This window comes from Erythrolamprus reginae, chromosome Z, assembly GCF_031021105.1.
Source record: "Erythrolamprus reginae isolate rEryReg1 chromosome Z, rEryReg1.hap1, whole genome shotgun sequence".
NCBI classification, from domain to species: Eukaryota; Metazoa; Chordata; class Lepidosauria; order Squamata; family Dipsadidae; genus Erythrolamprus; species Erythrolamprus reginae.
The window spans coordinates 118,855,449-118,867,813 of record NC_091963.1 but is presented as its reverse complement, the minus strand read 5'-3'; the positions used below and the strand labels follow the sequence as shown (position 1 = coordinate 118,867,813).

Genomic DNA, 12,365 nt, shown 5'->3' with positions numbered 1-12,365 from the left:
CTTTCCTGATACGTTTTATGCTTAAGACCTTCCACCATTCTTGTAGCCCGTCTTTGGACCCGTTCAATTTTGTCAATATCTTTTTGTAGGTGAGGTCTCCAGAACTGAACACAGTATTCCAAATGTGGTCTCACCAGCATGTTTTTCTTTACTGTGTTTCCCCATACAGACCAGCCAAGAAAAGTGATGGAGTTGCCAGACTGATAAGTGCACGTCTCGAAGTGGGGTGCAATTTGGGGGTGGCAGGAGGGGCGGGGCATGGGGTGGGCACTAGAAGGGCACTGTCCCAAAGCTTCTCCGCTGCTTAATTTGGGGTGGACGGTGCCTGGCAGGCCCAGGTGCAGTGGACGGGCGGGTGAGGAGTAGTGGGGATTTGGGTAGCATTTACGTAGCTGGGATGCCTGCGGAAGGGCTACGAGGGAGCCCATTTCTCACATTGGCTATGCAGGGGTTGGGCCTCGGCACCAACCTGAGTAGGCACTGAGCTGGTTGCCTTCCCTCTACGTGTCACACATGTGTTTTCATCACATGTGTGACACGTAGAGAAACAGAGGAAACTCAAATACAGTGGTACCTCATCTTACGAATGTCTCTTCTAACGAACTTTTCAAGATACGAACCCGGTGTTTAAGATTTTTTTGCCTCTTCTTCCGAACTATTTTCACCTTACGAACCCAAGCCGCTGCTGCTGGGATGAAGGGGTTTCTTTTTTCCCCCTTTTTTGAAGAAAGAAAAGGGAGGGGCGGCTTGGAGGGGGAAAGACTTTGCAGAGAACAGCGTGCTTGCAGAGGCACTGAAAGAGTGTCTTGAAGAAAGAAAAGGGAGGGGCGCCCCCCTTGCCTTTCTTCCTTCCCACTCACCCTTTAGCCTAGCCTTGCTTCTTCCACCCGCCCCCTTTAGCTGCTCCTCCCTGCCCTCTTTTCTCCTCCCTTCTAAAGTTTGGTATTTTCCTGAAGGATTTGCACGCATTATTTGCTTTTACATTGATTGCTATGGGAAACATTGTTTCGTCTTATGAACTTTTCACCTTACGAACCTCCTCCTGGAACCAATTAAGTTCGTATCATGAGGTACCACTGTAATTCTTGTTAATCCCCTCTGTCATTTCTCTCATTCTTTCTTTCACTCAGACATTTGATTGCTTGAAAGGGACAGGCTGCACTTTGCTTCGATCACAAGCACACACTTCCCACAATTGCCTTTCTTTTCTCAACCACCAGCAGCAGCCGGATAGGGAGAGCGGTGATTCTGACAGGCCACAGGGCTTTCTGTCTCATTGTAGCAGGAGCTTAACCAACACCCGCAGAACGCAAACTGGTGGTCACTTGCTCCATAGTCATAGTGAGCTGCGGAACAGGATTCCTCGGCGTAAGATTGCCTATCGCTGTGGGCAGAGCGGGGATTAGCAAAAGTGTGCTGGAAATGTCTGGGCACCCGGAGAGAGAGATCATTCCTGGCCCTCACTCGATCAGCGGGCCCTGGTTAAGGGGCTCAGCAGCCTTGAGGTGACCAGGAAAGGGAAGGGCTGCCTCCTGTACTGGCCATGCCAACCCCTTAACTAAGGCTTATTTTTGGGAGAGAGCATATGTTTATGCCGACCCCCAAAATCAGGCTTGGCCTTATTTTCAGGACATGTCGTATTTTCGAGGAAATACGGTAGTGCTCCTAAGGCAATTCTTCTCCTATCCCTAGCAAATCCTATCTCTTCAACAAACACTGAAATTGTCCCCTTGTCTTTCGCCACCAGCCATCATTGTTAAAAGGACTGTAATTTTCAGACTCAGTTGCAAAGCAGCCAATAGCTGATTGGCCATAGAGACCAGAGGGACACAGGAAAAAGGGTTGGGGGTATATTTCTCCCATCTTTCCTTGCACCACTCAACCTGTAGGTTCGTGTAACTATATTTGGAAGGCATAGCACTGATTCCAACTTCCCCAAATTTCATTATCACTGAGGATCATGGAGTCTGGCATTCTGTATTTTGGCCCATTAGAATTACCTTAGTTCAGGGGTGTCAAACTGGATTCCTTTGAGGGCCAGATCAGCACTGTAGTTCTCCACAGGCTGCGGGAGATAACTCTTGCAGCACCCTGCCAGCCAAAACGGGCACATGGGGCCTGTGTTTGGGTGCCAGACCCCATTTTCAGCCTGGATGGCCTCCTGTAATACTTGCCATCCAAATGGAATGTAGGGAGCTGTGCATACCCCCCCTGCACCTTGGAATTTGGCCTCCAGCAGGCCCCTTGCTTGAGGCCAGGGAGGCCAAAAATGTGCTCAGGGGGACCACGCATAGTCCCATGACCTGTTTTTCTCTGCAGAGGCACCGCAAGCCAGTACTTTGATATTTCTAGGGATTATTATTATTATCAGGATTAGTCTTATTTGATAGGAAACAGAGTAATTCTTCTAAATCTCCAACAAAAGTAACTTAATTACTCGGGGAAGAATAGATGTCCAGGAAGGAATAATTTTTCTTTCCTGTTCCTCCTCTTAAGATTTTCAGAAACTTACTTATAGGTATTCAATATAATGTTGTTGACGGGTACATGTTCTTTCTCTGTCATCTCTCGGAACTAAAAAGGAAAAAGAGGGTTCAAGTCAGCAGGAGATAGAAATTGGGGAAAATAAATTGGATAATACGTAACTTAATACAGTACAGGGAGTCATTAACTTGCGACCATAAGTAAGCCCAAGTTTTCTGTTGTTAAGTGAGAATTTTTTTTAATGAATTTTGCCCCATTTTACAACCTAAGTTATTAAGTAGATCACCACAGTTTAGTTAGTAACTTAGCAAATAGCATGGAAAAAGGGGATGGAATGTTGAGAGAGCTAATTTGCATACTGGCATGTGGTCAGTTTTGGCAGTTGGAAGATAGAATTCTGGGGATTCCTATGCTGACTGTTGGTGAATCTGCATCATAGAGAGCAGATGTAGAGAGAAATATAGTTATACTGTCAAGTTGTTTATTTGTGTAAATATGAAACCAGTTCAATGAGAAAAGAAGAAATAAAAGCATAAGTTTTATATTGGAGTCACTGTATTTGTACTCCAATATACACTGAAGCACGGTTCTGCTATGAAGAGTCTCTGCTGTATGAAGTGAAGAACATCATTTGAAAAACATAAATAACATAGAAATCCAACAGTAACAAGGTTGTTAAGGGAATCTGACTTTCCCATTGACTTTGCTTGTCAGATTTTAAAACGTGAACACGTAACTCCAGGATACCTTCTTCAAATCTGAACACTGACAAATTTCTACTCTCTACTTACAGATCATCTATTTCTGAAATGGCACAATTTATACATAGCTTGCTACTGCCCTGTGCCAATGTTTCCAGAATTTAGATACCTAGTTGGATTATAAGAGGAGGAAGGAGGAAAGTTTGCAAGTCCTCAAAAGGGGAGTAGGAATGAGGACTGAGGTCAAAGAAATTTGCTTTCCCAAGTGAAGAAGGTATCTGTCATCTGCACCTCTATAACTGTCTGGTTTGGTGCTGCAACCCAACAGGACCGACACAGACTTCAGAGGATAATCAGAACTGCAGAAAAAACAATTGCTGCTAACCTGCCTTCCATTGAGGACCTGTATACTGCACGAGTCAAAAAGAGGGCGGGGAAAATATTTACTGACCCCTCACATCCTGGACACAAATTGTTTCAACTCCTACCCTCAAAACGTCGCTACAGAGCACTGCACACCAAGACAACACAAGAACAGTTTTTTTTCCGAACGCCATCACTCTACTAAACAAATAATTCCCTCAACACTGTCAGACTTTCTACTAAATCTGCACTTCTATTCTACTAGTTTTTCTCATCATTCTTTTCACCCATTTCCTCCCATGTTGACTGTATGACTGTAACTTGTTGCTTATATCCTAAGATTTTTATTAATATTGCTTCTTCATTGCTTATTTGACCCCTATGACAATCATTAAGTGTTGTACCACAAGATTCTTGACAAATGTATATTTTATTTTATGTACGCTGAGAGCATATGCACCAAGACAAATTCCTTGTGTGTCCAATCACACTTGGCCAATAAAAATTCTATTCTATTCTATCATGGCATAAAGCAGTGTTCCTTAGTCTCAACAACTTTAAAATGTGTGGGCTTTTTGAAATTCTGCCTTTATTATTTTCACAATTAAAGATGAATTGTGAAAGATGGTGAACATGCCTAATACGTCTTCCTATTTCCCCTTTTAAAAACAACTGTGTGGCAAGTTGAACTCAGACAGAATAACTGGCCCCAAATCACGCAACTGTCTTTTCTATTTAAAGGAGGTCTAGAACTTGCAGTTTGCTGTTTTCTGGTGGTGCCTCAACCACTAGGCTGAACTGATTCACCGGGAGTTGAAGTCCACCCATCTTAAAACCGCTGAGATGGAGAAGCAGTGATCGAAAGTACTTACTCTGTTGTTATGCTTGGCTTGTTCCAGTGAGGCAGTAAAAAGAAAGCAGCGGCAGGGAACACTGGCCTTCTTAGCACATTCAGTGTACCTAGATAAGGGAGCAGCGTTTTAATTTCTCAATTTATCTGATTATTTCCCATCTTTGGGTTTTCATCTACTAAACTTAAGGGAGAAGCCTTACCTGCGTCTTGATTCTGGTTCTGGGTTGGTATTATCCACTACTACGCACTTTCCTGCTTGCAGTGATGTTTCACACAATGCTGCACATTTCTTCCATGAACCAAGGGTGTCCTGGAGGGGAGAAAGGCAGGATATAAAGGAAGGAAGGTAGCAATAAAGCTCAGTGAGAAGGGTTTTAATCTCTCATTGCTTACCTGGTTGACATATGCATATCCAACTGAGACTAAGTGTTTCTTCAAAAAAGTTGATTTCCCAGCTGCAGTGGGGGGGAAAAGATGGAAGTAGTATGAACAGTGGATACATTTCTTTAAAATAGCATCCATTTTCCTTGCAACATTCACAACTAGTAGTCAAAAGTCATAATAAAAATTCCCTCATTTCACAATACAGTGGTACCTCATCTTACGAACGCCTCTTCTAACGAACTTTTCGAGATACAAACCCGGTGTTTAAGATTTTTTTGCCTCTTCTTCCGAACTATTTTCACCTTACGAACCCAAGCCGCTGCTGCTGGGATGAAGGGGTTTCTTTTCCCCCCCTTTTTTGAAGAAAGAAAAGGGAGGGGCGGCTTGGAGGGGGAAAGACTTTGCATTTTAAAAAGTAGAACAGCGTGCTTGCACAGGCACTGAAAAGGTGTCTTTTGAAGAAAGAAAAGGGAGGGGCGCCCCCCTTGCCTTTCTTCCTTCCCACTCACCCTTTAGCCTAGCCTTGCTTCTTCCACCCGCCCCCTTTAGCTGCTCCTCCCTGCCCTCTGTTCGCCTCCCTTCTAAAGTTTGGGATTTTCCTGAAGGATTTGCAGGCATTATTTGCTTTTACATTGATTCCTATGGGAAACATTGTTTCGTCTTATGAACTTTTCACCTTACGAACCTCCTCCTGGACCAATTAAGTTCATATCATGAGGTACCACTGTACTTGGACAGACTTAACCGGAGTTTCAACTGGGAAACTGGTCACATTCAACCAAGCCATATAAAAAAACTAAACAATTCCAAGAAGCCTGGCACTCTGACAAGTTGAACACTAATAGACATCAACACCATCAATATATGATGAAAAAGAGACAACAAGCCAAAAGGGGAAACCAAAAGACCAGAACACCTCCACACCCAGTTTACCAGGTTCTGACAAGTTCTGGAAAACTGGTAAAGGAAATTTTGAGTTGCTCGGGAACCGGCAAATACCACCTCTGGCTGGTCCCTGAGTGGGGTAGGAATGGGGATTTTGCTGTACCACAGAATCAGTAGGGAAATCTTTTGAATTTCACCACTGCTCCACAACAGCAATCAACACCCATATGAGCCACAATTAATATCAAGATTAATATCTGCCCCAAAATCAAGAAGAAAACAATATCCCAATCAAGAAACTGCCTAACAGTATACAGCCCAACCAATCATCAAGACAACTCCCACTCTAATATTAACAGGACAAACCACTAGAATGTAAAATGAGAGCAAAGCCCACTTTGTATTAATACTGACAATGTTACTTATCTCAGTATTAATACAAAGTGGGCTTATCTCAGGTAATTATCTCAGGTAATGTGGACTTATCTCAGGTAATGTGGACTTATCTCAGGTAATGTGCCAAAAAGCCACAGAGAGCACAAAGGACCCTTCACTTCAACCCTGAGCTACAAATATTCTCTTATCTGGTAGGAATGTGTGACATTCCAGATTGACACTGGAAAACAGAATTCAGGTTGAATGTGGGACTCATCATAGAACTTCTTAAACTAAATATGATTTTTCCTGGAAGTTGCCAATAGTATGCATCTCAGGAGCACTGCTTAATCTTCATTTCTAGACGCCAAGACTGAAAAGGAAATGTGCTTTTCAGAATACAGTGTTCCCTCGATTTTCGCGGGTTCGAACTTCGCGGAAAGTCTATACCACGGGTTTTCAAAAGTATTAATTAAAAAATACTTTGCGGGTTTTTTTCCTTATACCATGGTTTTTCCCACCCAATGATGTCATATGTCATCGCCAAACTTTCGTCTGCCTTTAACAAATATTTTTTAAATAAACTTTAATAAATACATATGGTGAGTAATAATCTGAATGGTTGCTAAGGGAATGGAAAATTGCAATTTAGGGGTTTAATGTGTTAAGGGAAGGTTTGTGATACTGTTCATAGCCAAAAATAGTGTATTTACTTCCGCATCTCTACTTCGCGAAAATTCAACTTTTGCGGGCAGTCTTGGAACGCATCCCCCACGAAAAGTGAGGGAACACTGTATTCTTCTACAACACAAACTTCTTCTGATTATCTCATTTTCTTGACTAATGAAAAAAGCTTGACAAGGTTTCTTTACATAACACATTAACCCTTGAATAAATGAACTATGGTTTATTGAATTAACTAAATTCCAGACTTCACGGTGCACTCTATACTAATCAACCACTTATTAGACAAATATATGCAACTGGCAATAATACTTAGAGTTATATACCGCTTCACAGTGCTTTACAGCACTCTCTAAGCAGTGTACCGAATCCGCAATATTGCCCCCAAATAATCTGGGTCCTCATTTTAGTGGACCTCAGAATAATGAAAAGCTGAGTTAATCTTGAGCTGTTGAGAATCAAAGAGCAGTTGGCAGTCAGCAGAATTAGCCTGAAGTACTGAACTCTAAACACTTGTGCCACCATGGCTCATCAAATGTTTGCGAGTGAAACTAGTTCTGGGCTCACTACTCAAACCATATGGAAATCTCCTGGCAGATGATAAGACCAAAGATTTAGGGAAGTTCTGACCTTGAAGACTTCATGTATTGCATTATTACTGTTCTCCCATTAACCTAAATATTGGAAGATTTATGAATGCGAGGTTGCAAAAATCATCACTCACCAGCAGGGAAGCCAACAGCTACAACCAACTCTGAGGAGGATGAGGTCAAGGAAGCATTGGGTGGATCATACAGTTGAGCTTTAGGGTCCAATGCTCGCTAAATTAGGGATTAAAGAGAAAAGTAATGTTTTAATACAAGAATACAAACTTGAACCCTGGATGTGCTCTGCAAATCTTGAGTGCGCCTGATTTTTTTTACCTGTTCTCCTAGTTTTGCAGCGTGTTAGATCTTACTAGGCCCAGTATTATTAATGTGAAAAATCACACATTTTTCAAGAAGCAGAGTGGGAATGTAACCAGAAAGTAAATGAATATAGCTTAAAATAACAGCTAGTTTGTAAAACAGAACAACATTTGTACTTGTTATTTCAATAACTCATTATTTTAACCAGGTGCAGTTTCTAGAGGATATCAGAGTATAGTGACAAAAAACTATACAGGTTTGGATCCAGTCAATATTTTAATTATTTTCAATCTCTCGCTCAACACGTATAAAGACAATGGCAACTGTTTTTTGTCAAGAAAACCGCTTGGTGATTTCAAAATATGATCACCAGCTCAGCTTGAGCTCGGAGAACTCTACCTTTCAGAGTTTATTTTAAGAAAGGAGTTTGATTTCCATATGAGGAACAAAAACAGGAATTGGGAAAATTGAAAGTGAATCCAGTACATTCTACTCTGCCATACAGGTGGAGACAGAGCTTAGCTGGGTTCCTCTGCGTGAATATCCCATTAATGAAGATTTATTTCTTGTTGGGAATAACAGATGAGGCAGATAGACTGCTTTGAATTGTCACAAGTGACCTACAACTCTATATAAATAGATGTTTCACAGTCACCTGAATTAAGGGGCAGGCAGCAAATAAATTTAATGACAGACAGATGATAGATACATACATACAAATATTTATTGTTCTTTCATAAAAAGTAAAATAGAAGACAGAAAAACAAACAAAATAAAAACATACATTCAACACCAATAACAAAGAAAAAATAATACACAAAAGAGTAAAAAAGTGATCAAATAAATGTAACATTAACATGTAGAATCCACTCAGGCTAAGTGCTGAAAAAAAATCAGTAAATTTTCCTCCCCTTTTTCTTTCTTTCTATCTATCTATCTATCTATCTATCTATCTATCTATCTATCTATCTATCTATATCAGCAAAACATATATATTTATGAAATCTACAGAAACATATATATGTACGAAATCTACAAAGACGCACACATATGTATATAAGAATGGATTTTGAAATTGACTGAATTAGCAGAGATGGCAAAATTAACTGTTTTGATTAGAGATAATGGGCCAGACAGTTTTATAAGTTTTATAAGAGACCGGAAACTGTGCAGTTTTATGTGTTAAATACAACGGATAGTCAACAGATGGATTTGAAGATAAGTGTAATATTTAGCTTTACCTGTTGACTGTTTTTTCCAGATTAGATGAAATAGCAGCCAACACGTTAAGCGAAACATTACACTAATCTTCTTCAAATCCATGGGTTAACCATCCATTGTTGTATTTAGCATGTAAAAAGGCTGCAAACAGTTTCCAGTCTCTTATAAAGCTGTCTAGTAGTCCATTATGTCTAACCAAGGCAGTTAATTTCACCATTGTCTGCCAATTCAGTAAATTCCAAAATCCATTCTTCACCAGTCGGCATCCCTTTCTCTTTCCAGTGTTTGGAAAGTACAATCCTCACAATGGTCACTAGATGAACAAATAGCACCCCATATTATTTTAGTTTTTATGATAAAATTATAAATAATATAAAAATATATTGATAAAAATAAATAAATGCTGGAAGAGAAGCTTTTTTTAAAAAAAAAAAGAGACAGAAATGACTCACAGGATCAAAGTCAGGGAGTGCAAATGGTGCCTGTTTCCAACCCAGGAAATATTCTTCAGGTGTTTGGAAGGGAAGTCCAGCATTCAAAGCAAACTGTGTGAACAAACAGGATGGCTTTTAATATGGAGGAATCAGATCAAAATATTTTTCTGGCCTCCTAAAGATACGTGTGCTCAAATCTATCCAGTTAACTTATATTTCTGTTCATTTTGCATCAATTGTTCCTAAGTTTGCTGAATCTGGGACCAAAACTGAGATAATGCATATAACTTTTCACCTTTACAGATTTCACTACTGATACATTTTCTTTCTTGTTTACAAACTAAGAGATAGTACTTTGTTTTGGAATAGGAATGCACGAATCCCAGCGACCAGTTAGGTCCCACAGAGTGGGTCTTCTCCGGGTCCTGTCAACCAAACAATGTCGCTTGGCGGGACCCAGAGGAAGAGCCTTCTCTGTGGCGGCCCCGACCCTCTGGAACCAACTCCCCCCCAGAGATTAGAATTGCCCCCACCCTCCTTGCCTTTCGTAAGCTGCTTAAAACCCACCTCTACCGCCAGGCATGGGGGAATTGAGATACACTTTCCCCCTAGGCCTTTACAATTTTATGCATGGTATGCTTGTATGTATGATTGGTTTTTATATAATGGGTTTTTAACTGTTTTTAGTATTGGATTTTGTTAAATACTGTTTTACTGCTGTTGTTAGCCGCCCCGACTCTGCGGAGAGGGGCGGCATACAAATCCAATAAATAAATAAATTAAATAAATAAATAAAGATAGGGATAGGAATAGCATAGCATAAGCATAGCATAGCATAGCATAGCGAAGTTCAGTGAGGTTGAATGCAAGGGGCTACCTCCTCACTGTGCCACAAACTACGCCATCAAACTAATAACAGGGGTGAAAGGTATTCAATGACGCCAAATGATATGGCGGAGTTAAGGAGACATATTGGCTAGAGATTTTATTCAGCCAAGTAAGTCTTGTCTCGCAGTGCCTGTACTATTTAGGGAGAAAAAGGATCTATGTGTTGACCTCCAAAGCCTGAATGGCATTTGTGTGGAACATCTCTGCACTGCCCGAGATGAAAGACATGTTAGCAACCCTGACAAAGGACTGGTTTTTCACCATGCCTGATTTACAGGAGGCATATTATCGCGTCCAAATCTGACCGGTGATGAGTGGAAGACCACGTTCAACTGCCCATTAGGGGGCTACCTATTTCAAGTGATGCTGTTCGGGTTGCAAGGGTCTCAGCTGTGTTCATGCAGCTCATCAACAAGATGCTGCATGAACACCTGTATCAGGGGAGTCCTTGTTTACCTGAACGACATCCTGATTTACACCACCACTATGGCTGAACACGCCCAGTTAATGAGGCAGGTGCTCCAGAAGCTCTTGGCGGCTAAGTTGTATATGAAGCTTTCCAAATACTTTATTTATTTATTTATTTGTTTGTTTGTTTGTTTGTTTGTTTGATTTTTATGCCGCCCTTCTCCTTAGACTCAGGATGGCTTACAACATGTTAGCAATAGCACTTTTTAACAGAGCCAGCATATTGCCCCCACAATCTGGGTCCTCATTTTACCCACCTCGGAAGGATGGAAGGCTGAGTCAACCTTGAGCCGGTGATGAGATTTGAACTGCTGACCTACAGTCAGCTTCCGTGGCCTGCAGTACAGCACTCTACCTGCTGCACCACCCCGCTCAGTTACGGGATGGAGATGGATCCACGCAAGGTCCAGAAGATATTGGAGTGTGGTACCCTGCTGTATCATCTCAGATAGAGAAGATCAATTAATTGCTAAATTTTGGCATGACTTTGTCTGGTTAATCAGCTCTATCCAGGGCCTGAGCTCTGCATTCCACCCCACCACCAACAGGGCCAGCAAAAGAGCCAACGCCATGGTTGAACACTATCTGAGATACCATTTCATGTACCAGCAGAGGATTGGGAAAACCTCCTTCCCTTTGTGGAGGTGACATAACAATAGATCCATGGTCCGAAGCATCCTGGGTGCTAGAATGGGACATAAACACTGATTATCTGATGTGATGGTTTCACAGACAGTATCCGAGTAAGCCGGTGTGTGTGTGTGTGTATAAGTTGGCCAAATGTCTTACGACAACTAACACATCTATGTTGTATCTTCCAGGCGGACCCCTGGTAGAGGGGAACCACCTATCAAGTCCAGTGAGTGGGCTCACCATACCTGGGGGGGGGGTAACACAGCGAGGGCAACAGCAGCCAACGGCGTGGCAGCGGGTGCAAGGTTTCAGCATCCACAGAATCACCACGGATGAGCCTGGGTCATGACACATTCCTTCTGCACCTCTCAGTTGGTTCCCCATGTCTGCATCGCTGCTGCCTCACAGCTGATGAAGCTGGCGCGAAGTCAAGCAGCTCCTTACAAATGGAGCTGCTCCAACCAGCAATGGCCCTGCACATCGACAGGGAAGCTGCGATGGACATTTGACTTCCGGAGCCTAGTCTGCAGAGCCAGATATTGGCTGCTGGTTGTGTGTGGTTGCTAGATAATAGAGAGGGCGGAATGCGCAATTGAAAAACAGCACTGGAAGGCAGTGCTGCTCCCGGCATTGACTTTACATGGACTTTACAGATGCCATCTCACCGTGTTCTGAGGCTAGCCGCCCTGTTAATCGGAATTAAATTTGCAGTTTTGCTGCAGTTGTGGTTGACTTCATTTCTTTCCTGCTGGACTTGCCCTGACAGGCTGAGAATAGCATAGCATAACATAGCACCGCATATGGAAGGTACCTTGGAAGTCTTCTAGTCCAACCCCGTGCTAAAGCAGGACCATTACAGATAAGTGAGTGTCTAGTCCAGTGATGGCAAACCTTTTTTCCCATGGGCGCCGGAAGTGAGTGCATGCGGTCTATTGCGCATACGCAAGTGCCTACACCTATAATACAATGCTCAGGGAAGGTGAAAACGGCTTCCCCCTCCCCCTGGAGGCCAGAGATGGCCTGATTCCGAACTTCTGGTAGGCCAGTTTTTCACCCTCCCCAGGCTCTAGAGCAGAGGTCTTCA

The 12,365-nt window shown here is 42.2% G+C and overlaps 1 protein-coding gene across 2 annotated transcripts in view; it reads right to left on the bottom strand.

Moving 5' to 3' along the window:
• The window catches only part of PNKP (polynucleotide kinase 3'-phosphatase), a 30,388-nt gene that overhangs the window by 1,294 nt on the left and 16,729 nt on the right, over positions 1-12,365 (bottom strand). For both annotated transcript variants that reach the window (XM_070728957.1, XM_070728958.1), the window contains exons 11-16: positions 9,311-9,403; positions 7,454-7,550; positions 4,795-4,856; positions 4,602-4,711; positions 4,421-4,508; positions 2,513-2,574 (exon numbers count right to left, since the gene is read on the bottom strand). In XM_070728957.1, the coding sequence (XP_070585058.1) occupies positions 2,513-2,574; positions 4,421-4,508; positions 4,602-4,711; positions 4,795-4,856; positions 7,454-7,550; positions 9,311-9,403 (512 nt within the window). The remainder of the gene's footprint in view (positions 1-2,512; positions 2,575-4,420; positions 4,509-4,601; positions 4,712-4,794; positions 4,857-7,453; positions 7,551-9,310; positions 9,404-12,365) is intronic.